The sequence below is a fragment of the Pipistrellus kuhlii genome, unplaced genomic scaffold, assembly GCF_014108245.1.
Source record: "Pipistrellus kuhlii isolate mPipKuh1 unplaced genomic scaffold, mPipKuh1.p scaffold_m20_p_1, whole genome shotgun sequence".
NCBI classification, from domain to species: domain Eukaryota; kingdom Metazoa; phylum Chordata; class Mammalia; order Chiroptera; family Vespertilionidae; genus Pipistrellus; species Pipistrellus kuhlii.
Genome location: NW_023425404.1, coordinates 94,879,422 through 94,905,026, shown reverse-complemented (window position 1 = coordinate 94,905,026; position 25,605 = coordinate 94,879,422). Strand labels below are relative to the sequence as shown.

The following is a 25,605-nucleotide window of genomic DNA, read 5'->3' as shown; positions in this document are numbered from 1 at the left end:
TTGTGCAAATGTCATAGAATATATTTCTACAAACCTAGATGATATACCCTACTACACACCTAAGGTTATCTATAATAATAAAAGCATAATATGCTAATTAGACCAGACATCTTTCTGGACAACTTTCTGGATGGAGCTATGGGGGTGGGAGGAGCAAGGCAGAGGCAGCAGAGACTCTAGTCATCGAGGTGGGTGGGGGCCACAGCAGAGGCAGTTGCTATGGTGGTGGGGGCTGAGGCAGCCATGGCAGTGGCGGGAGCCGAGCCCCTTGCACGAATTTTGTATATCAGGCTTCTATTCTTACATAATAAAGGCTTAATATGCTAAGTGTCTGGTCATCTGGTTGTCTGGTTGTCTTGTTGTCCATTAAAATAATGATAGAAAGTAAAATACAGTAAATACATAAACAATAACAGTTGTTTATCAAATAGTATATATCGTGTTTCCCCGAATATAAAACATCCTCCAAAAATAAGACCTACTTACAAGTTTCCTTCTGAGTGAAATATAAGGCATCCCCCCAAAAATAAGGCCCCCCCAGGCTCTGTCTCAGAATGAAAATTAATTTACCGTAAACTGATCGCTAGGTCCACCCTGACTGGCGTCTAGCAACCAGTAACTTTACGCGGAGTCCTAACGTTACTGCTGTGTGGAGGCGGAGCGGAGGTCGGAGTGAGCGGTGAGCGTGGGGCAGAGAGGAGGACACTATCACAAATGCATGTAGAAGAACAGGAGGATTAGAGCGGACAGGACGTGGTGAAGTGCTGGTCTGTCTCTGGGGACACTACCTGATGCTCGCGGCTGCCCTCATGATGACTGAGGGTTCTCAGTCAGTGGCAGACCCTGCTCCAGCCCAGATCCAGGCCCCAGCAAGCCCAGTGACAGTCCCCAGGCAGGCCCTAGAGGGTAAATGTCTGATAAAGGGTTAGGGGGGTTGTCTGGTGAAGGTGTTCAGTGGCACAGGGGTGGGGGGAGGAGAATCACTTAAAATGACATAGGAGGATCAGAGGGGGCAATCAAAATGACACAGGAGGATCAAAAGGGGTTACTAAAATGGTAATCTCCCCTATGATTCTTTTGTGCCATTTTGATTCCCCTCTCTGATCTCCCCTGTGTCATTTTAAGTGATCCCCCACTCCCCACCTTGATACCCCAATTCCTTTTTTTACCCCTGGAAATGAGCGCAAAAAGAAAAAGCTACTCCATGGAGTATAAGAAAGGAATCGTGGAAGACTCTTGGGGCCAAAATCTTACTGCTTTCTGCAAAGAGAAGATGTTGAGTATCCGATTGGTCCGAAAATGGTGAGCAGAGTATGGTAACCTCATTGAACAAGTGGACAAGGGAAATGCTAAAAAGCGCAAGTGTGGATCAGGTCGGCAACCATTCTTTTCCGAGCTGGAAGATCTGATCTGTGAATGGGTTGTTGACAGGAGAGCAAAGGCTTTGGTTGTGAATAGGGCTCAGATTCAAGAATTTGCCCTTGCAATGGCACCACAGTTTGACGTAGCCCCAAAGACTTCAAAGCATCACAACACTGGCTGGATAATTTCCTTCAGCGAAGTGAACTGTCTTTAAGATCTACAACATTGTTTAGGTTGGAAGATACTCAAGTTATTAAGCGAGCACTTGCATTCAAGTCCTTTATTGATGATGCTGATTTCTCTAAATACAATCTTTCCAACATGATTGCTATGGATGAAACTGCAGTGTTTATGGGCCAATCATCTCAAACAGCAATTGAATAGCAGGTGCCTCCTTAGTGTACATTCCCTCTACTGCTTACGAAAGTGCACATGTTTCCTGTATTTTGGCAATTCCTCTGGATGGCACTAAAATCCCACCTTGAATCATTTCTAAGGGCAAGAAGGAAAAGATTGAACGTGTTTTGGGCATTTTTATTCTTGAAACTGAAAAAGCTTGGGCACACAAGCAGTTATAAGGAAGTGGGTTGATTTAATGCTGCCGCTTGTTATGCGAGGGAGCCAAAGAGGTCTGCTACCGTGTTTCCCCGAAAATAAGACATCCTCTGAAAATAAGACCTAGTGCAACTTTGGGAGAAAAAATTAATATAAGACACTGTCTTATTTTTGGGGGAACAGGGTAGTCTGGAATGCAGCCAGCACTCACCGTGCTAAAGACATGAAGACATTTCTTCACGAAAGAAAAATAGATCAGATTCCCACAGGAATGATGGCCTATCTTCAGACTCTTGATATTGCAATAAACAAGCCATTCAAAGACAATTTGCGCATGGAAATTAATGACTACGTTGAAAATAGAATGGAGAGAAATCAGCATGGAAACTTTGTGAAACCTAAACTGCAAGAAGTTGTGACTTGGGTGAAGAATTCATGGGAGAAAATCACTGACAGTTGCATTGCAAATGCACTGCAAGCAGGCTACCTTGACAAGAAGTACTCATTTAAAGACAGTGCTATTGCTAAACATCAGAGATTTGGTCCACTGATTCTGAAAGAAATGGAGTCACAAGAAATTCACCAGGAAATTCAGGTATTGGATGGTTATGATGATGTTCCAGAAGATGATTACATGATTGTCATTGAATAAATGAGTAAATTCTTGATACTGTAGGATTCACAGTTTGTCTGGTTTGTGTTGACAACTACCGTACTACCGTACCATATACAAGTAATAAATTTCCTTTATTTTCATTTAACAATAAATGTGTACCGTATTCTTCTTCTTCTTTTTTTTTAAAATATATTTTATTGATTTTTTACAGAGAGGAAGGGAGAGAAATAGAGAGCTAGAAACGTCGATGAGAGAGAAACACCAACCAGCTGCCTCTTGCACACCCCCCACTGGGGATGTGCCCGCAACCAAAGTATAATACATGCCCCTGACCGGAATCGAACCTGGGACCCTTCAGTCCGCAGACCGACGCTCTACCACTGAGCCAAACCGGTTTCAGCCTGTATTCTTCTTAATGGAAAAATAAGACATCACCTGAAAATAAGACCTACTACATCTTTGGGAGCAAAAATTAATATAAGACACTGTCTTATTTTGGGGGAAACAGGGTACTGTATATAATGTATGTGCTATACTTTTATACAACTAGCAGTGCAGGTTTGTTTACACCATCATACCACAAATATGTGAATAATAGGTTGTACAATAACATTAGGTCTGCAATGTCTCTAGGTAATACAAAATTTTCAGCTTCCTTCCAGTCTTGTTTTTTTTTCAAATTTAATAAATCTTTATTGCTCAGATTATTACAATCGTTTCTCCTTTTTCCCCCCATAGCTCCCTTCCACCTGGTTCCCACTCCACCCTCTGCCCTTACCTCCCCCCCGCATTGTCCTCATCCATAGGTGTATGATTTTAATCCAGTCTCTTCCTGCACCCCCACACTCCTTTCCCCCTGATAATTATCAATCCACTCCCTTTCTTTGCCCCTGATACTGTTATATTCACCAGTTTTTTCTGTTCCTCAGATTTTTAATTCACTTGATTTTTAGATTCACTTGTTGATATATATGTATTTGTTGAACATAATTTTTATCTTTTTTCTTCTTCTTCCTCTTCTTAAAGAATACCTTTCAGCATTTCATATAATACTAGTTTGGTGGTGATGAATTCCTTTAGCTTTTTCTTATCTGTGAAGCTCTTTATTTGCCCTTCAATTCAGAATGATAACTTTGCTGGGTAGAGTAATCTTGGTTGTAGGTTCTCGCTATTCGTCATTTTGAATATTTCTTGCCATTCCCTTGTGGCCTGCACAGTTCTGTTGAGAAATCAGCTGATAGTCGTATGGGTGCTCCCTTATGGGTAACTGTTTTTCTCCTGCTGTTTGTAAGATTCTCTCTTTGTCTTTTGCTCTTGGAATTTTAATTATGATGTGTCTTGGTGTGGTCCTCTTTGGATTCCTTTTGTTTGGTGTTCTGTGTGCTTCCTGGACTTGTAAGTCTATTTCTTTCACCAGGTGGGGGAAGTTTTCTGACATTATTTCTTCAAATAAGTTTTCAGTATCTTGCTCTCTCTTTTTCTGGCACCCCCATAATTCTAATGTTGGTTCGCTTGAAGTTGTCCCAGAGAGTCCTTAAGCACTATCTTCAACTTTCTGGATTGTGTTCTCTTCCTTGTTTCTGCATAGGAGTGTCCTTTGCCTCTTTGTATTCCAAATCTTTGCCTTGATTCTTGTGTTCCTCTAGTCTGCTGTTGGGTCTCTGTATAATATTTTTTATTTCAGTCAGTGTATGTTTAATTTCTAGTTGGTCCTTTTTCATATTCTCGAGGGTCTCGTTAAATTTATTGGCCTTTTCTAGGAAATTCTTGAAAAACCTTATAACTGTGATTATGAACTCTGCATCCAGTCTTTTGTTCTCCTCCATTTCTTTTTTTTTTTTGAGACGTATTTCCTTGTCTCGGCATTTTCGGTGCTTCCCTTCAATGATAGAATGGCTTTGTGTGTTTGGTGTCCTATATGGCCCTATGGATCAGCCTCCCCAGTTACCTGAGGTAGACATTGTTGGTGCTCCCGTTTGTAGAGTGCATGTACATCCTTGTAGTTAAGTCTTAATTATTGTTGGTATCACTGGGAAAAATTGACTTCCAAGCCAATTGGATGTGAGTATCAGCTGTGTCTACTGTGGGATACCTTCTGTATTGAAGACAATCTTATAGGATCAGACTTGCAAAGTTGCAAAAGCCTCTGTGCTCAGCTTGAATGGGGCAGAGTTTCAGGGTTGAGCCGAAAGTCTTGGCTTCCAGTCAGTCCTGCCCTTGTGCGCGCACCTCAGACCTCTGTCTTCTGTGGCTCCCCTGAGTTTCCGCCTAACAGTCCAGATTCCCTGTGCAAGAGTATGGGTCCCCTAGGGGCTCTTCCAGAATTGGGTTGGGTCTCTGTAGTCTGGAGCTTCTGACTCCTTCTGCTATGGAGAGGCCATGGCAACCTCCACAGTCAGACCTCTCTGCGAGCACTCACTGGTGCACAACTGTAGACCCTGCCCTCTGCAGCTCCCGGCTCCCCCCGTTCTCCCAATCTCCGAGTCTCCGGGTGTCTTTCTCTACAGTCCAGACTCCACCCATATGATCCTGGGTCCATGGGGTTTCTGATGGGGTTGGGGTTTAGTGCAGTCAGAACTGCGGTGCATTGCAGTTGAGGGCTTCCTTTCCCCTCCCACCAGCCAGGCACTTGGCCGCCCTTCCTCTCTGCATGCACGCGTATTCCTCCCTCAGTGCTTTGCAGCTCCCCTGATCTGTGAGCCTCTCAACTTCTTCCTAATTGTAGATTTTCCCCCTCAACCAGCTTTCCTGTGGTTTTGGATGATGTCCGTTCTTTTAGTTGTTGTTTCGAATTGTTGTGCGAGGCGGCAGCTTAGGTGCTTACCTAGGTAGCCATCTTGGTTTCTATTTCCCTTCCAATCTTCCGGAACCACTATCATATATGTAGTTCATCATTGACTAAAATGCCTTTATATGGCACATGACTATATCTGGCTTGTTTAGGTTGTTAGGATGAGAGAAATGATCTATTCAATTGTCTATGAGCAAAATGGAAATAGAACTTCTAACTGTCTCCTTTTGTATTTGTTTTTCAGATTAATATATTTTGGTGGCTATGGGTGTAGGAGACACAATGAACTCCAAGATTGTTTTGATGTTCATGATGCATCTTGGGTAAGAGAGTAATCACCGTTTATGTTTTCCTCTAATTTAGTGTTATCTTAAAGTTTTTAGAAATAATGAGCCCATTCTTTCTCATTTTCATCCTACTTAATAAAAGAGTATTATGCAAATTAACCAACACTGTGCTACATCCACCAGCCACACCCACCAGCCAATCAGAGCAAGTATGCAAATAGACCAAAGTAACCAATTTGGCTACCAGAAGGGAGCCTTTGGTTTCCTTGGCAACAGAGAAAGCAAAGCTTTCCACACACCCTGGCAGGCCCAGGCCTCCACTCAAGGATACAAAGTTTCAATTATAGAAATGGCTGGCAGCCATGGATGGAGCAGATTTGGCTCCACTCCAGGCTACAAAGTTTCAATTGTAGAAGATAAATAAACCCCAGATACCAGGGCCATCGCTTGGGTCCCTGGGGGGGGGGGGGGGGGGATGGGGAGAGGGTGGCCAGCCTGAAAATCATGGGTGGGTACCCCCACCCTGATCCAGGACACCCTTTAGGGAAAACCAGATGACCCCACCCATGCACCAGGCCTCTATCCTATTTAATAAACAGTAATATGCAGATTGACCATCACTCCAACACACAAGATTAAGATAGCTTCCCCTATGTGGTCAAAGATCCTGCTCCAATGTGGATACAAGATAGACACCACAAGATGGCCAGCAGTGGAGGGCAGTTGGGAGGGACCAGGCCTGCAAGGGAGGGCAGTTGGAGGTGATCAAGCCTGCAAGGGAGGGTAGTTAGGGGTGACCAGGCCAGCAGAGGAGGAAAGTTGGGGGCAAATAGGCTGGCAGGGGAGCAGGTATACATCAATCAGGTTGGCATGGGTGTGGTAAGGGTGGTCAGGCTGGCAGGCAGAAGTGATTAGGGGCAATCAGGAAGGCAGGCAGGCGAGCAGTTGGCAGCCAGCAGTCCTGGATTGTGAGAGGGATGTTCCACATTGGAGAGGGTGCAAGCTGGGCTGAGGACCACCCCTGCCCCCATGCACGAATTTTGTGTACCGGGCCTCTAGTTTTCTGTAATTGACTATGAAACAAAAAGTGTTTTATCTTTTGAGTTTGTATTCAATTAGAGGAAGTTCTCTTACCTTCATGGCACTGGAAGAGTAATTTCTTTTCTTACACAGTTAATCACTTACACCTATTGAAACACAAGTAGAGACTTCTGTTAGACAAATAGAGGCTTTAGTGCAACTGAGAAAAACTTGCCCATAGGTAACCAGAATGGCTATTGCTGACATACACCTGCTTTTAAATACATGTACTACAACTACCCTGTTTCCCTGAAAATAAGACAGTGTCTTATATTAATTTTTTCTCCCAAAGTTGCGCTAGGTCTTATTTTTAGGGAATGTCTTATCTTTCCATGTGCTAGGTCTTATTTTCAGCGGATGTCTTATTTTCAGGGAAACATGGTAGTTATAACTCTTATACAGGAGTGATTGAGTAGTGATATTCATTTTCTACTTAGTCTTTCTGGTTAGAGAATAAACTGTAATTAATAAAAATAGTCATAATGTATAAAAATGAAATATTTTGAAAGATAACTTTAATAAACATTGATCCACCAAGATACATAGTAACTTCAGTTTTACCTTTTACTAGCATATATTATTATTGTACACTAGAGGCCCGGTGCACGAAATTTATGCACCGGGGCGGGGGAATGTCCCTCAGCCCAGCCTGCACCCTCTCTAATCTCAGACCCCTTGAGGGGTGTCCGACAGTCTGTTTAGGCCTGATTTCACAGGGATCGGGCCTAAGGGCAGTCAGACATCCCTCTCACAATCTAGGGCTGCAGGCTCCCAACTGCTTGCCTGCCTGTTTTACTGATTGCCCCTAACTACTTCTGCCTGCCAGCCTGATCACCCCCTAACCACTCCCCTGCCTGCCTGATTGATGCCTAACTGCCCTTCCCTGCAGGTCTGGGTCCCTCCCAATGCCCTTCCCTGCAGGCCTGGTCACCCCCAACTTCACTCCTCTGCAGGTCTGGTCACCCCTAACTGCCCTCCCTTGTGGGCTTGATTGCCCCCAACTGCCCTCCCTTGCAGGCCTGGTCCCTCCCAACTGCCCTCCCCTGCTAGCCATCTTGTGTCCACATGGGGGCAGGATCTTTGACCACATGGGGGCAGCCATCTTGTGTGTTGGAGCATATTACTCTTATTAGATAGGATAGAGGCCTGTGCATGGGTGGGGGTCGTCTGGTTTTTCCTAAAGGGTGTTCTGGTGGGGGTTCCCTTGGGGCATGGGGCAGCCTGAGTGAGGGGCCTGTGGTGTTTGTAGGCCGGCCACACACCCTAGCAACCCAAGCGATGGCCCTGGTATCTGGGGTTAATTTATCTTCTACAATTGAAACTTTGTAGCCTAGAGAGGAACCAATCCTTCTTCTCTCTCTTTGGCAGCAGACATTTCTGTTGGGACTTATTTATCTTCTATAATTGAAACTTTGTAGCCTTAAGTTGAGGCCTGGGCTGCCCAGCTTGTGCAGAAAGCTTTGCTTCCTTCATTGCCAGGGGCAACCCTAGTCTCCTGCTCTTTCCAGCTCTGTGGCTTTTTGATTTATGTATCTTCTAACATTGAAACTTTGTAGCCTTGAGTGGAGGCCTACCCGGCAAGGGCAGGTGGAAAGCTTGGCTTCCTCCATTGCTGGGGAAACCCAAGCCTCCATCCTACTCTCTCTGGCAGTAGCCATATTGGTTGGGTTTATTTGCATATTTGCTCCTGACTGGCTTGTGGGCATGGCTTGTGGGTGTAGTGGAGTGATGGTTATCTTGTATATTACTCTTTTATTAGATAAGATTATTGATGTATATGAACATTTTGTGTATATCTCTTTGTATATGAGTATTTTTAAAATTTTCCATGTCTTTACATTTTTTTAAACTTTTTATATAAAATATTTTTAAAGCTTTGCTACTTACTAGTATAGTATTATTGATAATTTTCAGAAAATATAAGTTCCCATTGTTTAGACCTGTATTTACTTATTGAAATCTCTCATTTTTTTTCTCTCCTAGTACAGTTATGCTAGTGATCATGTCCTGAAATTTTTGGTGTACAGTGAATTTTTTTTGGTTTAGATTCTAAACTAAGTAAAATGTTTAATTTGACAAGTCCTGACAACAGTGACGTGTTTCTCACATAAAAATAAATCTGGTATAGAGATAAGCTGCAATAGAAGATTTTAACAATCTGGAAGATTCTAAATACAATATAACTACTAAATCTTTGCTGATAATTTTGTCTTTTAGAAGACAAAGAAGAAAGTGAGCAAATTTGACCTATAAGAGCAAATTGCTTGGTTAAGCAGAGTGATTGTAACTTTTCTGAAAAAGGATCCATAGTCCCCTAAGTTTCTAATAGCAAAGATTAGGGATTCTAAGCATGTGCTTTAGAAAAACAGATTTCAGAGAAATCAATCAGGAGCCAAAAACCAGGATAACAGGATTTATTAGGGGAAAGATACTTGCCACAGGTGAACAGCAACACATGCAGAGGTGAACATTTCTTTTGAGGGGAGGAATGGGAAAGAATGGGCGCTTAGTGTACTTGGCACGTGCTGATTGGTGGCTTAATGTATGGTCCATATAGAAACAAGGGCTTAGGGTATTTGGCAGGTGTTGATTGGAGGTTCAATGTATAGTCCATATAAGGTGTCTTGTTAGGTACTCAGGTATTTCCAGGCTACAGGTTATGTCATACTCTGCCCACCAGAGTATGGGGGATGGGAGAATGTCAATTTCAAAATATAAATATACTCAGTAATTTTATTTTTAAAGATTTTTTAAAATTGACTTTTTTGAGAGAAAGAAAGGGAGAGGGAGAGAGAGATATATATCAATGATAAGAATCCCTGATTGGCTGCTTCCTGCACGCCCCTTACTGGGGATTAAGACTGCATCCCAGGAATGTGCCCTGATCAGGAAGCAAACTGGCAATCTTTGGTGCATGGGATGATGCCCAACTGAGCCACAGCAACCAGGGTTGTCCTCTGCAATTTTAAAAGAGATGATCCTTTGAGGGAATTGGAAAATTGTTAACAAGTAAATTATGACACCCTGCATGCGATACTATGAGAAGAGAAGTTGCTAAGTGATACTGCTCTGGTAGGGGACCACATTTTGTGAGCCACTGCATTATGCAATAGCTTTATGAATATGGTAACAGCTGTATTTTTGTAAAAGAGTCTATTATTTAACCAGTAAATATTCAATGATATTATAACAATAATCTAAAAGTTATGAAATCTTTTAAATATTCTTAAATTTTTGTTTTAGGAAGAGCAGATATTCTGGGGATGGCATAATGATGTTCATGTATTTGACACAAAGACACAGAATTGGTTTCAACCAGAAATTAAAGTAAGTAATATAAAAAGTTAGTTTTATATTTATTGATATATTTAAAATACATTTTTATTAAGTTATTTGGATTTTAATAATTGAATTTGTAATCACACAGGATTTCTCTTGAGTACTATCACTAATACTATTAGTTTTTGGTCACATATTTTTTTCCAGGTTAGTTAAGGGTTTTCTGGAAAAATTTTATAAAAGGTGCGATCATTATTGTTTATCCACAAGTGTGACGCTCTGGTTTAAGGAAGGTTCTTTTAAAAAATATTTTTGTAAATCAAGTTCAGGATTTGTAAAAGCCCATGTTTTCTATACCCTTGAAATCAAAGCTATATGCAGTTGTAGCATGGCAAAAATACATTATTAATATTCTTTCATATGCTAGTAAGCAAACAGAAATCCAAAGTAAATTTGAAAACCTTCTGGAAAGGATTCCTTATTCTAGATCCATTAAGAATATTTGTAATTCATGAGGAGAGGTTAAAACATCAACATTGACAAGAGCTTGGAGGAATTTGATTCCAGCCCTCATGGATGACTTTGAGGGGTTTTAGACTTCAGTGGAGGAAGTAATTGCAGATATGGTGAAATAGCGAGGGAACTAGAATTAAAAGTGGAGCCTGAAGATGTGACTGAACTGCTGCAATCTCATGATAAAACTTTAACAGATGAATAGATGCTTCTTAGGGATGAGCAAAGTGGTTTCTTGAGATGGAGTCTACTCCTGGTGAAAATGCTATGAAGACTGTTGAAATGAAAACAAAGCATTTAGAATATTACATAAACTTAGCTGATAAAGCAGCAGGATTTGAAAGGATCGACTCCAATTTTAAAAGAAGTTCTACTCCGGGTAAAAGGCTATCAAATGCAGCACTGCATGCTACAGAGAAATCATTCATGAAAGGATGAGTCAAAGATGTGGCAAAATTCACTATTGTCTTATTGTAAGAAATTATCACAGCCACCTAACCTTCAATAACCACCACCTGATCAGTCAGTAGCCATCAACATTCAGGCAAGACCTTCACCAGCAAAAGATTAAAACTTGCTGGAGGCTCACATGAGGTTAGCATTTTTTTTTTTTTTTTTTTTTTTAGCAATATAGTCTTTTTAGATAAGGTATTTTTTAGATATAAAGTATTTTAGACAATATTATTGCACACTTAATATACTGCAGTATAGTGTAAATATAATTTTACATGCTCTGGGAAACCAAAAAATTTGTATGACTCACTTTACCACAATATTCATTTTATTACAGTGGTCTGAAATCGGTAATACCTGTGAGGTCTGACTATACTCTTCAGGAACGAAATTTATTTGCCCTAGCTAGTTTAGCTCAGTGGATAGAGTATCGGCCTGTGGACCAAAGGGTCTTAGGTTCAATTCTAGTCAAGGGCACATACCTCGGTTCCAGGCTCCTCTCTGACACGGGCCCTTGTCAGGGCTCATGCAGGAGGCAACTAATCAATGTGTTTCTCTCACAACAATATTTCTCTCTGACTTTCACTCTCTCTCAAAAAAAAATCAATGGAGCCGAAACCGGTTTGGCTCAGTGGTAGAGCGTCGGTCTGCGGACTGAAGGGTCCCAGGTTCGATTCTGGCCAAGGGCATGTACATTGGTTGCGGGCACATCCCTGGTAGGGGGTGTGCAAGAGGCAACTGGTCGATGTTTCTCTCTCATCGACGTTTCAAGCTCTCTATCTCTCTCCTTTCCTCTCTGTAAAAAATCAATAAAATATATTTTTTTAAAAATCAATGGAAAAATATCCTTGGATGAGGATTTAAAAAAAAAAAAAAGATAATGAAATTTATTCCCCCATATCTACTTTTTAAAGCATTTTTTAAGTGCCTGAGACTATTTAGCAAAATAATATTTTGTGTAAGTTTTAGCTTAAAAATAAGCATTTTAAAATGACATTTTAAAAGATTCTTTCTCCCCTCTCTCTCCCCGCCCCACTCTCTCTCTTACACACACACACACACACAGAGTTAATATTATTAAGTGAGCAGTGCACAGTGCTTACACCAAATAGTACATTATCTCTTACTAAAACTCTTCACAATAATTGATAATATTTCTCTATACTTTTCTTTGAATAAACATATTAGATATTTACTTCAGAGAAGTTTTGGATTGATGGGGAAAGGGAAAGTGTAACGAGTAGAAGAATAAGATTTGAAGGATTTCATGCATAATTTTCATGTATTCCTGGTGTATGTCTTTGTGTATGTATTTCATCCCAAATTCTGAAAGAACCCTACATTATCAGCTCATTGGCTACTGAATGTGAGCATCAGTCAGAACACACACAACAGTCATCTGTTAAGTTTGCTGTCTTGCCGGAACCGGTTTGGCTCAGTGGATAGAGCGTCGGTCTGCGGACTGAAAGGTCCCAGGTTCGATTCCGGTCAAGGGCATATACATTGGTTGTGGGCACATCCCCGGTAGGGGGTGTGCCAGAGGCAGCTGGTCGATGTTTCTCTCTCATTGACGTTTCTAGCTCTCTATCCCTCTCCTCCTCTCTGAAGGAGGATAAAATATATTAAAAGGATAAAATATATTAAAAAGAAAGAAAGAAAGAAAGAAAAATATTCAAAGTGATGAATAGCAAGAACCTAAGAACCAAAATTACCCAGAAAAGCTATCACTCAGAATTGAAGGCCAGATAAAGAGCTTAAAAAACAAAACAAAACAAAACAAAACAAAACAAAAAAACCTAAGGAGTTCATCACCGCCAAACCAGAATTATACGAAATGCTGAAAAGTATTCTTTAAGAAGAGGAGGAAGATAAAAAATAAAAATTATGAACAACAAATATGTAACTATCAAGTGAATCTAAAAACCAAGGGAATTAAAAAATCTGATGAACGGTATTAACTGGTGAATATAATAGAATCAGAGGTATAGAAAGGGAGTGGACTGATGATTCTTGGGGAAAAGGGAGTGGGGGGTGCGGGAAGAGACTGAACATAAACTGTGCACCTATAGATGAGGTCAGTGTCGGGTGGGCAAAGGGCAGAGGGTGGGGTAGGAACCTGGTGGAGGGGAGCAATGGAGGGGAAAAAGAGGAACAATTGTAATAATCTGAACAATAAGATTTATTAAAAAAAAGAATTTGAAGATGCAAAGGAGGAAGAAGGAGGTGAATGTGAAGGAAAAGATGCCCTAGAAGCTGAGGATGAAAAGAAAGATGAAGGTGCTGGGGAGGAGCAAGCAACCATGAAAAGATTGAGCCCTCCTTTCCTTAACCTGTTAACCGAGCAGGACGTATAAATACGTCAAACGTAAACAATATCGGGTACGAGTAGGACGTATGAATACATCCTTGAAATATATGTTGCGCCCTGAAACGGGCGGGATGTATATTTCCGAACAACAAAGGTATTAGTCATCCATACATGTCTCCTCATGAATTTAAAACATGGAGGGCACCGAAACCGGTTTGGCTCAATGGATAGAATGTCGGCTTGGGGACTGAAGGGTCCCGGGTTCGATTCCGGTCAAGGGCATCACATCTTGGGTGCGGGCACATCTCCAGTAGGGGGTGTGCAAGAGGCAGCTGATTGATGACACTCTCTCGTCGATGTTTCTAACTCGTTATCTCTGTCCCTTCCTCTCTGTACAAAATCAATAAAATATATTAAAAAATAAAAAAGACACGGAGGGAATCAGTATAATTTCGCTAGGGAGAGTGGTGGACGTGTTCAACAAGAATTGTTCTGGAGTTAACACATGACTTACTGAATAAAGGGTATAGGATTTACTTAGATAATTTCTATAGGTCAATTCATTTGGCTGAACTCTTGTGTCAAAACAATACAGACATTGTTGGAACCATGAGGATAAACAGAGTCGGAATACCCAGTGAAATAAAAACAAAAAAATTACAGAAAAATGAACATATGTAAGAATCAGACAAACTTATGGTTTTAAAATGGAAGGATAAAAAAGACATATTGATGCCCAGTTCTATTCATAATGACGAAAAGACAATGATTGAAAAGAGAGGAAGAAGGCAAGAAAAACCGAATGTTATTCTGGATTATAACAAGAATATGGGCGGCGTAGATTTGGGAGATGGAGTTATGGTGGCCTACACGGCTTCCCATAATAGGGTAAAAAAAATTTTATAAATTTTTTTTTCTACGATTAATTGATATGTGCTGCTTCAATGCATATATTATATACAAAAAAGATAAAGGTCATTTGGATCGATTACACTTTTTGATAGAGTGTGTAGAGAAATTGGTAGATAACAACATAGTGAAAACCCACCCAAAGACATCAACAACAGCTCTTCATCTAAACTAGGGGTGTCGAACTCAATCAGAGAAGGGGCCAAAATCTAAAATCCAGCCTAAATCGCGGGCCGAATGGTTTACTGAACAGTCATAAACTGTCATTGTGATGGAAACGCAGCGGCAAGGCCTGGCGGGACGGATTTGGCCCGCGGGCCTTGTGTTTGACACATGTGATCTAAACCATCACGCTTACTTGAAAGGCATTTTCCAGAACAAATGAAAAGCGATATAGGAAAAACTAAACCCAGGAAATGCCGAATTTGCTACAAAAAAGGTGTTAGGAAAGAATCTACATACTGGTGTCCGGATTGTAAGGTAGCACCATGTATCAACAATTGTTTTATTTTTATTTTTATTTTTTAAAAAATATATTTTATTGATATTTCACAGAGAGGAAGGGAGAAGGATAGATAGTTAGAAATATTTATGAGAGAGATACATCGACAAGCTGCCTCCTGCACACTCCCCATCAGGGATGTGCCCGCAACCAATGTACATGCCCTTAACTGGAATCGAACCTGGGACCTTTCAGTCCGCAGACCGACGCTCTATCCATGGAGCCAAACCGATTTTGGCTGTATCAACAATTGTTTTAAAATATATCACACGGAAGTTGAGTTTTGAATTTTTATATCTATATTTTAATTTTTTAAACTCAATATTTCTATGTTGTGTGCTTTTGTTTATTGTTCTGTAATTGTTAACTTTTTTATATTTTTTATTGTGTGTGGGAATAAAAATATATATTTTTTGTAATCTTTATAATTGTTTGTAAAATTTATAATTTTTTAATTCGATGTTTCCATTTTTTTGTTGGTATTCTTTTCTATTTGTTTGTAATTTTGTATTTTCCTTTCTGCTTTATATATAAATAAATGAAAAAAAATATATTTCATAGTTTTTTCATTTATATTAAGTATAAATAAAAAAAATAATACTATGAAATTACATTCTCCGGGCGTGAGGTACTGACACGTCCTAGTGAAAGAGTACGCGCCTGTTATATGTTGCGTAATTAAAAAGGGAATTCCCCGGTTAACAGGTTAATTATTTCAGGATTAATTCTCCTAAAACTAGGTTAACCCTGTCACCAACCAATCGGTTGAGTTCCTGATACTAAATGAATTAAGAAGTCAATATGTATAACATTCTGAGGTGACTCAGGTTGGACATTAAATGTTGTGCTATGTCTTTTCTCCTTATGCAGAGTATCAGTTTGCTTGCAGAGTGACCTCCTGGCTTGTTGCCAGCCTGTGCATGGTTCATGCTTATGAGTTCAGGATCTATGACAATGTGAATAATTCAGATGTTTACAATAAAAACACATGAATACATGAATTCACTGATGTTAATATTAAGTTTCATTAAAAAAAAGTCCTTTGAATCTTTGGTGGTTAGAAATTAAAGACCTCAAATCATGTGCAATAAACAGTAAATAAAGTTACACTGAATGACAAAAAAACCCAAAATATTAAGGGGCAAGGAAACATTCAAAGAACATATCCAAATCAGGAAGGGAACTGACCAGGTATATTATTGCTACAAATACAGTATTTTCTACTATTTACAACATATACAATGTAATGTATTAGATGCCTTCCAATCTCATGAAGTATGTATTCTCATAGAGTAATATTGGTACATATGTTATAGTTATGGCAATATTCATATCCTATCCTCCCTAATAAAAGAGTAATAGGCAAATTAACCATCAGTCTGCTACACTCACAAGCCACGTCCACCAGCCAATCAGAGCAAGTATGCAAATTAACCCCAACCAAGATGTCTGCAGCCACAGAGAGCAGGAGGGAGGCTTGGGTTTTTCCGGCAATGGAGGAATCCAAGCTTTCCACACACCCTGGCCCACCCAGGTCTCCACTCAAGGATACAAAATTTCAATTATAGAAGATAAATCCCAAGAAAAGTGGTGGCAGCCATGGAGCTGGAGAGAGAAGGCTAAGGTTGCCCCTGACAGTGGTGGAAGCCAAGCTTTCCACCCGCCCTGACTGGCCTGAGCCTCCACTCCAAGTCTACAAAGTTTCAATTATAGAAAATACATAAATTCCAACAGAAATGGCTTCTGCCAGGGAGCAAGCAGGGGACTTGGCTCCACTCCAGGCTACAAAGTTTCAATTGTAGAAGATAAATATATTCCAGATACCTATGCTTGGGTCGCTTGGGGGCATGGCCAGCCTGCAATCCACCACAGGCCCCTCGCCCAGGCCGCCCCACGCCTCAAGGGAACTCCCACTCTAATCTGAGACACCCTTCAGGGCAAACCAGCCTGCTTCCACCCATGCACCAGGACTCTATTCTATCTAATAAAAGATTAATATGCAGATTGACCATCACTCCAACACACAAGATCAAGATAGCTGCCCCCACATGGTAAAATATTTTGCCCCCATTTGGACACAAGATGGCCAGCAGGGGAGGGCATTTGGGGGGGGGGGTGGAACCAGGCCTGCAAGGGAGGGTAGTTGGGGGGCATTCAAGCATGCAGGGGAGGGCAGTTAGGGGTGATGAGGCAGGCCGAGGAGGGAACTTGGGGGCAAACAGGCTGGCAAGGGGCAGTTAAACATCAGTCAGGCTGGTATGGGAGTGGTTAGGTGTGATCAGGCTGGCAGGTAGAAGCAGTTAGGGGCAATCAGGAAGGCAGGCAGGTGAGCAGTTGGAAGCCAGCAGTTCTGGATTGTGAGAGGGATGTCTGACTGCCCTAAATGGGCAATGGGACATCCCTCGAGGGGTCCCAGATTGGAGAGGGTGCAGGCTGGGCTAAGCCCCCCGCCCCCCCCCCCTCGAATTTTGTGCACCGGGCCTCTAGTCTATGTTAATAAAAGCATAATATGCTAATTAGACCACTAGACCTTCCAGAAGTCCTTCCGGACAAAGCCATGGTGGCGGGGCCAAAGCAAGGGCAGTTAGGGGTGATCAGGCTTGCGGGGGCCAGGGGGCTGTTGGGGGTGAGCAGGCTAGCAGAGGGGTGCAGTTGGAGGCAAGCAGGCCAGCAGGCAGAGTGGTTAATAGGTGATCAAGCAGGCAGGCAGGAGAGTGGTTAGGAGCTAGCAGCCCCAGATTGTGAGGGGGTTGTCCGATTGCCAGCTTAGGCCTGATTCCACAGGGATCTCAGATTGGAGAGGATGCAGGCCAGGCTGAGAGACTCCCCCACCCCCATGCACGAATTTTGTGCACTGGGCTACTAGTATAATAATAATAAGAAGTGTTTGAAATATTTTGAGACTTACCAAAATGTGACACAGACACGAACTCGGCAAATTCTGTTGTAAAAATGGCATTGATGGATTTGCTTGATGCAGAGTTGCCACAAACCTTCAGTTTATTAAAAAACACAGTATCTACAAAGCACAATAAAGTGAAGCGCAATAAAATTACTAGAGCAGTGATTTTCAACCTTTTTCATCTCATGGCATGCATAAATTAATTACTAATATTCTGTAGCACATCAAAATATATATTTTTTGCTAGTCTTACAAAATTTTTGGCATAATTTTGATCCATTCACATCAGACACCTATTGTGACTTGTCATTTTTTCCTTCATTGATTTTTAGAGTGATAGTGGAAGGGAGTCAAGGAGCAGTGGAGAAGAAACATCAATGTGAGAGAGACATGTCAATTGGTTGCCTCCCACACGTGCCCCAACCAGGATTGGGGATCAAACATACAACTTAAAGTATGTGCCCTTGACTGGGAATTAAATCCACCACTTTTTGGTGTGTGGTCCGGTGGTCTAACCACTGAACAACGGTTGTTGTCATTTTAAAAAAGTCAAGTAATTCTTTAAAAAAAAAAAAATCTTTTTAAAATACATTTTTATTGATTTTAGAGAAGAAGGGAGAGAGAGATAGAAATATCAGTGTTAAGAGAGAATCATTGATTGGCTGCCTCCTGTTAGCCCTACACTGGGATGGAGCTTGCAGGCCATGCATGTGCTCTTGACCAGAATTAAACCCTGAGACCCTTCAGTCCACAGGCCAATGCTTTATCCACTGAGGCAAGCCAGCTAGGGCATCAGTGTTTTAATTTCATAATATAAGAAAGAAGAGGTCAGTGTCCTGGCTAAATAGTCAGGTATTGCATGTTTTTTCTTTGTTTGTGTTTGTTTTTGAGTTGGAGTGAGCCCTGTGGGCACTGGTCTCTTTTTTTTTTCTGTTTGTTATTTTTTCTCTCATTTTTTAAATTAAGGTATTATATGTGTACATACCTTACCAATCCCCACCCCAAGGTATTTCATGTTTTAAGAATATTGTGGCACCCCAGTGTGCCTGCTGTGGCACAGCGGTTGAAAATCACTGATTCAGAGTGAACTTTTACATTAGGCTTTCTAATGGAATTAGATAGGTAATGGTAACTTAGCAATAAAATATTCTTCATACTAAACATAAGAATGTGATTTCACAAGTTTCAAGTTTTGCATTGTTTTCTGATCTCTGCTTGCAGGGTGGAGTCCCACCACAGCCACGAGCTGCACATACATGTGCAGTTCTTGGAAATAAGGGCTATATCTTTGGTGGACGTGTTTTGGTTAGTATAATCTTTTTATGTGTGATGCTTCTTATGAAAACATATCCTCTGAATTTATAGAACAACTGCACATTAAAAAAGTCTAGAAATGATAGTGTCCTTCAATAATTTTTATCTTCTGTTCTCAAACAGACCATATATGAATAATCACAGATGGTTATAAATCACATTTTAATGAGGAGAATCCTTCACTTTAGTGTATTATTAGAAAATTTTAATTTCTTATCATCTAAATCCTGTTAGTTTAAACTCATTTTTTCCTTTCTCCCTTGACACTTTAATTTGATAGCTCTATGTTAACTTTATTAGTGCTAAGCATTGTTTCCCAATATATATAAACTTACGATGTTAAGTAAAATAGAGATAATCTATTTTTAATAGAAACTATTTTAAAACAAAATTTTAGCATACGAAAGATGTAAAATACTGACCAGTTCAACACACTTTTATTTTAGCAAACTAGGATGAATGATTTGCACTATCTAAACTTAGATACCTGGATTTGGTCTGGAAGGTAAGTATGAAATTTGCTTGTTTTTACCTATAGGCATTTCTGTGTGTGTCTGTATATGTGTGTGCACTATAATCCAAATTTGGGTCTCTAAAACTGAATTATTATATTTTTCTCTTCAGATTATATGTCTAAGCAAGGAATATATAGATTAAAGAGAGTTTGTTTTTTAATGCAACCATATAAAACATGAGAATACTAGCAGTTGAAAATTAATTATGTAAAAGTACTGGTTTTATATTATGTTCTTGAGGAGTGGTCAGTAGAAGAAATAAAGGAACAATTGAATAGGGTCATCACAGGTGAACAGATAATGGAGTGGATAAAAGTCAGATTTTGTTTATGGCTCATAATCTATATTTAGCGAAAGAATAACTATATCTAGCTATAATTCATCTGTTCATGTAATGAGATGAACTCAGCTATATATTATTTCAAAGTATAAATGAAATTAACAAAATGAAACCACAAAGTGTTAAAAAAAAAACACAAAACAGATTATCTATAAAATCTTGCCATGGAGAAGGCTTTTCTAAAAATGATAAAAACTCAAAATTCATAAATTAAAAGATAGGTTGAAAAAACTACTTAAGAATTAATTATTTCTGTGTTAAAAATATAACAGAATCACTTAAATCAGTTAAACTTGTGTGCTTATGTTTTTACTTCTGTTTCTACTTTTTAAGGAATAGATCAAAAATTAAAAGGCAGATAGGCAAATGCAAAAAAAATAAATTAGAAATAATATTTATAGCATTTCCTTTTTATGTTTGACTTACATAGTATTTTTATTTTGAATTTTTCTTTTTAAATTTTTTTATTTTTTAAATTACAGTATATACATGTAATATTTTATATTAGTGTCAGGTGTTCAGCATAGTGATGAGACAATCATATACTTTACACAATATTTGTAATATTTCTAACAGAGTGGGCTGAGATCTGCAAGAACAAAGTCAGTAAAAAAAATAAATAAAAAAGACAAATAATCCAATAGGAAAGTAGACAAAGAACATGAATGAGGGGGGAGGGCATGTACAGGAATGTGGGAGTAATAGAAAGATATGTACACATATAATACCTTAATAATAAAATAAAAAAAAGAACATGAATGAGCAACTCATAAAAGACATATAAATAGGCTAAATTATTTTAAAAAGATGTTCAACTTCATGGAATATTAAAGAAATGGAAATAAAACTAGTTTGTACTATCAGATAAAAATAATTACAAATGACCAGTGTGTGCCAAGTTGTAACAACACAATTAGAAGAAGTATAAATTGGTACAGTTTTCCTGGAGGGTTGTCTGTCAATATGTTTAAAATAGGAAATGAAATTTTGACTTTGATACAGAATTTCTCTGAAGATGATAATTGGTCAAATACATTTTATGTGTGTATGTGTATACAAAAATGTTTATTGTAACATTATTTATGAAAACAAAAAATTGAGATCATCCTTAATGCCCACAAGTGGCGATTGTTTAAATTAGGGGTGTCGAACTCAATCAGAGAAGGGGCCAAAATCTAAAATCCAGCCTAAATCGTGGGCCGAATGGTTTACTGAACAGTCATAAACTGTCATTGTGATGGAAACGCAGCGGAGTGCAGTGATGACAGCGCGGTGCGGGCCACATTGCAAGGCCTGGCGGGACGGATTTGGCCCGCGGGCCTTGTGTCTGACACATGTGGTTTAAATCATGATACATCTGCCCAAAGGGCTGCCATGCTTCCATCAGCATAGAAATCTACTTCATGGAAATATTCTACAACATTCTAGTAAAGTAAAAAAAAAAATTACAGAATGGAACATATCCCATTTATAATTTTTTAAAACATGTTTTTATTGATTTCAGAGAGGAAGGCATATATATATCTTAATGATGAAAGAGAATCATTGATTGGCTGCCTCCCACATCCTGGGCATAGGCCCTGACTAGGAATCGAACCCTGTCCTCCTGGTTTATAGGTCGATGCTCAGTCATTGAGCCACTCCAGCCACGCCCCATTTATAATTTTTAATAAATATATGCACATTAAAGTCTGGAAACATATATACCAAATTATTGTTTCTTTTGGCTGGAAGACAGAATTATATAAAACGTTAAATATTTTTGTGGTTGAATGTTTTCTAATAAAAATGTCTTTTATAGTAAATAAAAACAATAAATACAAATATTTCTGGTTTGGAGAAAAGCAAATAACATTTTTTACAAATGGCCCATGTTCTCTGGAGCATTCCAGAATGCTGGAGAATGGTGCTTCTCACCTCTTAAATCAGTTAAACTTGTATGCTTATGTTTTTACTTCTGTTTCTACTTTTAAAGGAATAGAACAGTATTTGTTTGTAACCTTTATAGTTTTTTTTTTTCCTGAATCTGGAATGGCTTGTATGCTTTTATTTTGAAGCTAGATTGAAGCTAATACTTTGGGAAAATCTACAACAAATAGACCAAGTAAAAACAACAAAATCCCATGATACCATTGAGGAAATCTGCTGAAAACACAAAATTAAACATGAAACAACAGTTAAAAGGTTATAGCCATGAAAATAATTATGTTGAAATGCTTGAGGAAGTTGCATTGATTAATCAAAAAGAATGATGCTGAGTATGCATGGTGAATTAACTGGGAATTAATTTTAATCTTTGTTCAATGACCAGGTGTAAGATATGAGATTATTAAAAACCATTTATTTTAACTAACACAGTGTGTGTGTGTGTGTGTGTGTGTGTGTGTGTGTGTGTATATATATATATATATATATATATATATATGTATATATATATATATATATATATATATATATATTTTTTTTTTTTTCCCCCTGATACAGGATTCCTGTTAATGGAGAAAACCCTAAACATCGGTCATGGCATACTTTAACACCAATAGCTGATGATAAGCTTTTCTTATTTGGTGGACTAAGTGCGGACAATATTCCATTAAGTAAGTGAATTCATGTTTAGCCTACAGTTATTATCCTTTTTTCCCTAAGTTGTATTTCATACTTAAGGTATATTCCTTTTTTTCTGATTTTATGCTTTACCTTTATTTTATCCTTAACTATATGCTTGCATTGAGAATTAGAACTAGAAGACCCCTTTGCTTCTGCAGCCTTGGCTCTCGATGTTCTCCTGTTTCCTAGGTGTAGAGAAAAGGAAGGGTGGTTGAACCTAGGTGAATTAAAGCCCCTTTCAACTATAGTAGCCTACGATTCTATCTCCTCCTGATTTTTCATCCAGATGCTTATACTGTAGGCTGGAATGCAGATTAGAAGAGCAGCCTTTTCCAGAATGCTCTGGAAATATAAGGTGGGAAGGCCTGTTGCTTCTTTCTTTGTTCCCAAACTATAAAGGAACGTGATTAGCTAGAATTTTTTAAACTCCTGTCACTGCTGATCACAAAGGTTTTGAAATGCAGTTTTCTTTCAGCAGTAAAATTATGCCTTTAGGATAGGCCAAGACTATCCATTTTTTAGTTTGACATACTAAATGTTGTATATTTTTTTAACTCAAGAGTCTTCTATGACAAGAGATGTTTTTGTTAAGGTAACATATATAATTAAAACAACTTCTATAATCTTATATAGGATTTAGAAAAAACTTTTTTTTTCAACAAAAATTTATTGAGCATCAACTGTGTATATGGCAGTCTGCTGACCAACAAACTCCAGAGGTTAATTGAAAACAGCAGTTCTTAGTACGGGGTGTTTACTGTTGTAGAATATTATGCTGCTCCAGTTTCTAGACACTTTACCGTATTTTTCGGACCATAAGACGCACCAGTTTTTAGAGAAGGGAAATGAAGAAAAAAAGATTCTGAAATAAATAGTGTCCTAAAATATTTTATGTGCATTAAAACCCAACATCACAGTCAAAAACACATGTAATCAACCCTGTAAACGTAAACAGCAGCATTTAGAACCATTTTAGAGCCGGGCAAGCACACAGAGACCACACAGAGCCGGGCAAGTAAAAAAACTTTTTTTTTAAAGTATATGTGTAGGCTATATTTGGACCGTAAGACGCAGGGACTTTTCCCCCCACTTCTGGGGGGAAAAAAGTGCGTCTTATGATCCGAAAAATACGGTAATTAAAAGAGATTTGGAATCTGCCCTACCAGGGTTAGCTCAGTGGATAGAGCATTGGCCCACAGACTGAAAGGTCCTGGATTCGATTATGATCAAGGGCACATACCTCAGTTTCAGGCCCTGCTCAGGGCACTTATGGGAGGCAGCCAACCAATCTACTAGTATTTGTCTCTCTCACATCAATGTTCTCTCTCTCTCTGTCTCTCCCTCTCCCTTCCACTTTTTCTAAAAAAATCAATGGAAAAATATCCTTGGGTGAGGATTAACAAAAAAGAGAAAGAGAGATTTGGAATTTAATAAAAAAGCTAACATCCATTTCACTAGGATTTGTTTAATATCTCTTCATGAACACTTCTGTTTTTATTTTATTTTTAAAAAGTATGTTTTTATTGATTTTAGAGAGAGAAGAAGGGAGAAGGATAGAGAGATAGAAACATCAATGAAAGAGAAACATTGATTGGCTGCCTCCTGCATATCCCTCATTGGGGATAGAGTTACAAACCAGGCATGTGCCCAACTGAGAATTGAACCAGTGAACTTGTACATGGGTCATTGCTTAACCATCAAGACATACTTGCTGTGCAGCACTATTGTGATTAATTCCTATTTGCTGGTTTTGGTCTTTGGCCTATGGGGAATTAAATGTCCTAATTTTTTAAAAAGTGTTTTTATTTTTAAATTAACTTACTTTGCAATTATAGTTGATATACACTATTATGTTAATTTCAGGTGTAAAAAAAGTGATTCCCCGATAAGTATAGTACCCATCTCCATCTGTAAGTGCCCTAACTCTTAGTCCAGTCAATTTCCTCCTTTATAGATTCAGCTTAAGATGTATGTGGTCATTAAGTGTTTTACATAATACTAAGAAATAATTTTTAGTTTTGTTGACTGTGATAATATGACAAAGCTGTTGTAGGTATGTAAAAAATTCAATTCATTGAGCAATGCTTACTGAAGTATGTATGGGGAAAATGATCAGAGATTTAGAATTTACTTTAGAAGAACTGAATAACAACAATAATAAAAAGAGATAAATGGAGCATATATGACAAAATCTGGATAGTTGTTGAATCTGGGATATATTTGGGTTCACTGTTATGTTCACTCTACTTTTGTATATCTCTGAAAAATGTTATGAGAAAGTATTCATACATATAAAATAGCTGCATAAATGTAGCATGATAAATTTGGATTAAAATTAAAATTTTATTCCAAAGATCTAATGTTAAATGTTGAACTGTCACAATATTGCAGGTGATGGTTGGATTTATAATGTCATAACAAATTGTTGGAAACAACTGACATATTTACCTAAAACAAGACCCAGGTAAGTTTAGAAGTTGATAAATAATAAAAGTTAAGAATTTTTAAAGTATTAAAATATAGCACTGAATTTATAGTGTTTGCCATTAAAACCATAAATCACCAGGAAGGATGTCTTTCAAATAAGCTTGCTATTACCTAAATAATTTAATTATCATTTAAATGATATCTGATTGTTAGAAATGATCTATTCAGTTTCTACTCATATTTGCATATTTGAGATTATTATTCTTTTAGTAAATGCATATTCTTGCCTGATAAATATGAAAAGGCTTAAGAAACTGAAAGTATATAATGTTACTATTTTTAATAACTAGACAAGAATGAGATTAGCTTTAGCAGTAGTTATTTGTTTATGTAAGAGGTTGAGAGTGATTTAGTGGGGAATTTGCTTTTATGTTGATCAAGTAGGTGGCAGGTTATTATTTTTTCTGTATTAAACTGTATCTTAATAATGTTTATTAATATGAATTTAAAAAACATGTTAGTTATTTGTGGTATATTATAGAGTATAATTTTTTTACAAAAAATTGTAGAAACAATATACTATTATTAGACTATAAAGAAAACCACATTTATACTGTAATGCTTTTTAAAAAAATGTTTTTAGTGATATTTACAGAGGAGGAGAGGAGAGGGATAGAGAGATAAAAACATCAATCAGCTGCTCCTGCAACCTGGGCATGTGCCCTGACCAGGAATCAAATGGGTGACCTCTTGGTTCATGGGCCAATGCTCAACTACTGAGCCACATGTGCTGGACACTATTGTAATTCTTATTTTTTTTCTAACTTGATTGATGGTATAATAAA

General features: G+C 38.6%; 1 protein-coding gene across 3 annotated transcripts in view; it reads left to right on the top strand.

Annotated features, from left to right (window-relative positions):
• KLHDC1 (kelch domain containing 1) overlaps positions 1 to 25,605 on the top strand; it is an 80,363-nt gene that overhangs the window by 28,831 nt on the left and 25,927 nt on the right. For all 3 annotated transcript variants that reach the window (XM_036457603.2, XM_036457594.2, XM_045587441.1), the window contains exons 5-10: positions 5,569 to 5,647; positions 9,935 to 10,018; positions 18,779 to 18,862; positions 19,318 to 19,376; positions 22,211 to 22,323; positions 24,725 to 24,797. In XM_036457603.2, coding sequence (XP_036313496.1) covers positions 5,569 to 5,647; positions 9,935 to 10,018; positions 18,779 to 18,862; positions 19,318 to 19,376; positions 22,211 to 22,323; positions 24,725 to 24,797 — 492 coding nt within the window. The remainder of the gene's footprint in view (positions 1 to 5,568; positions 5,648 to 9,934; positions 10,019 to 18,778; positions 18,863 to 19,317; positions 19,377 to 22,210; positions 22,324 to 24,724; positions 24,798 to 25,605) is intronic.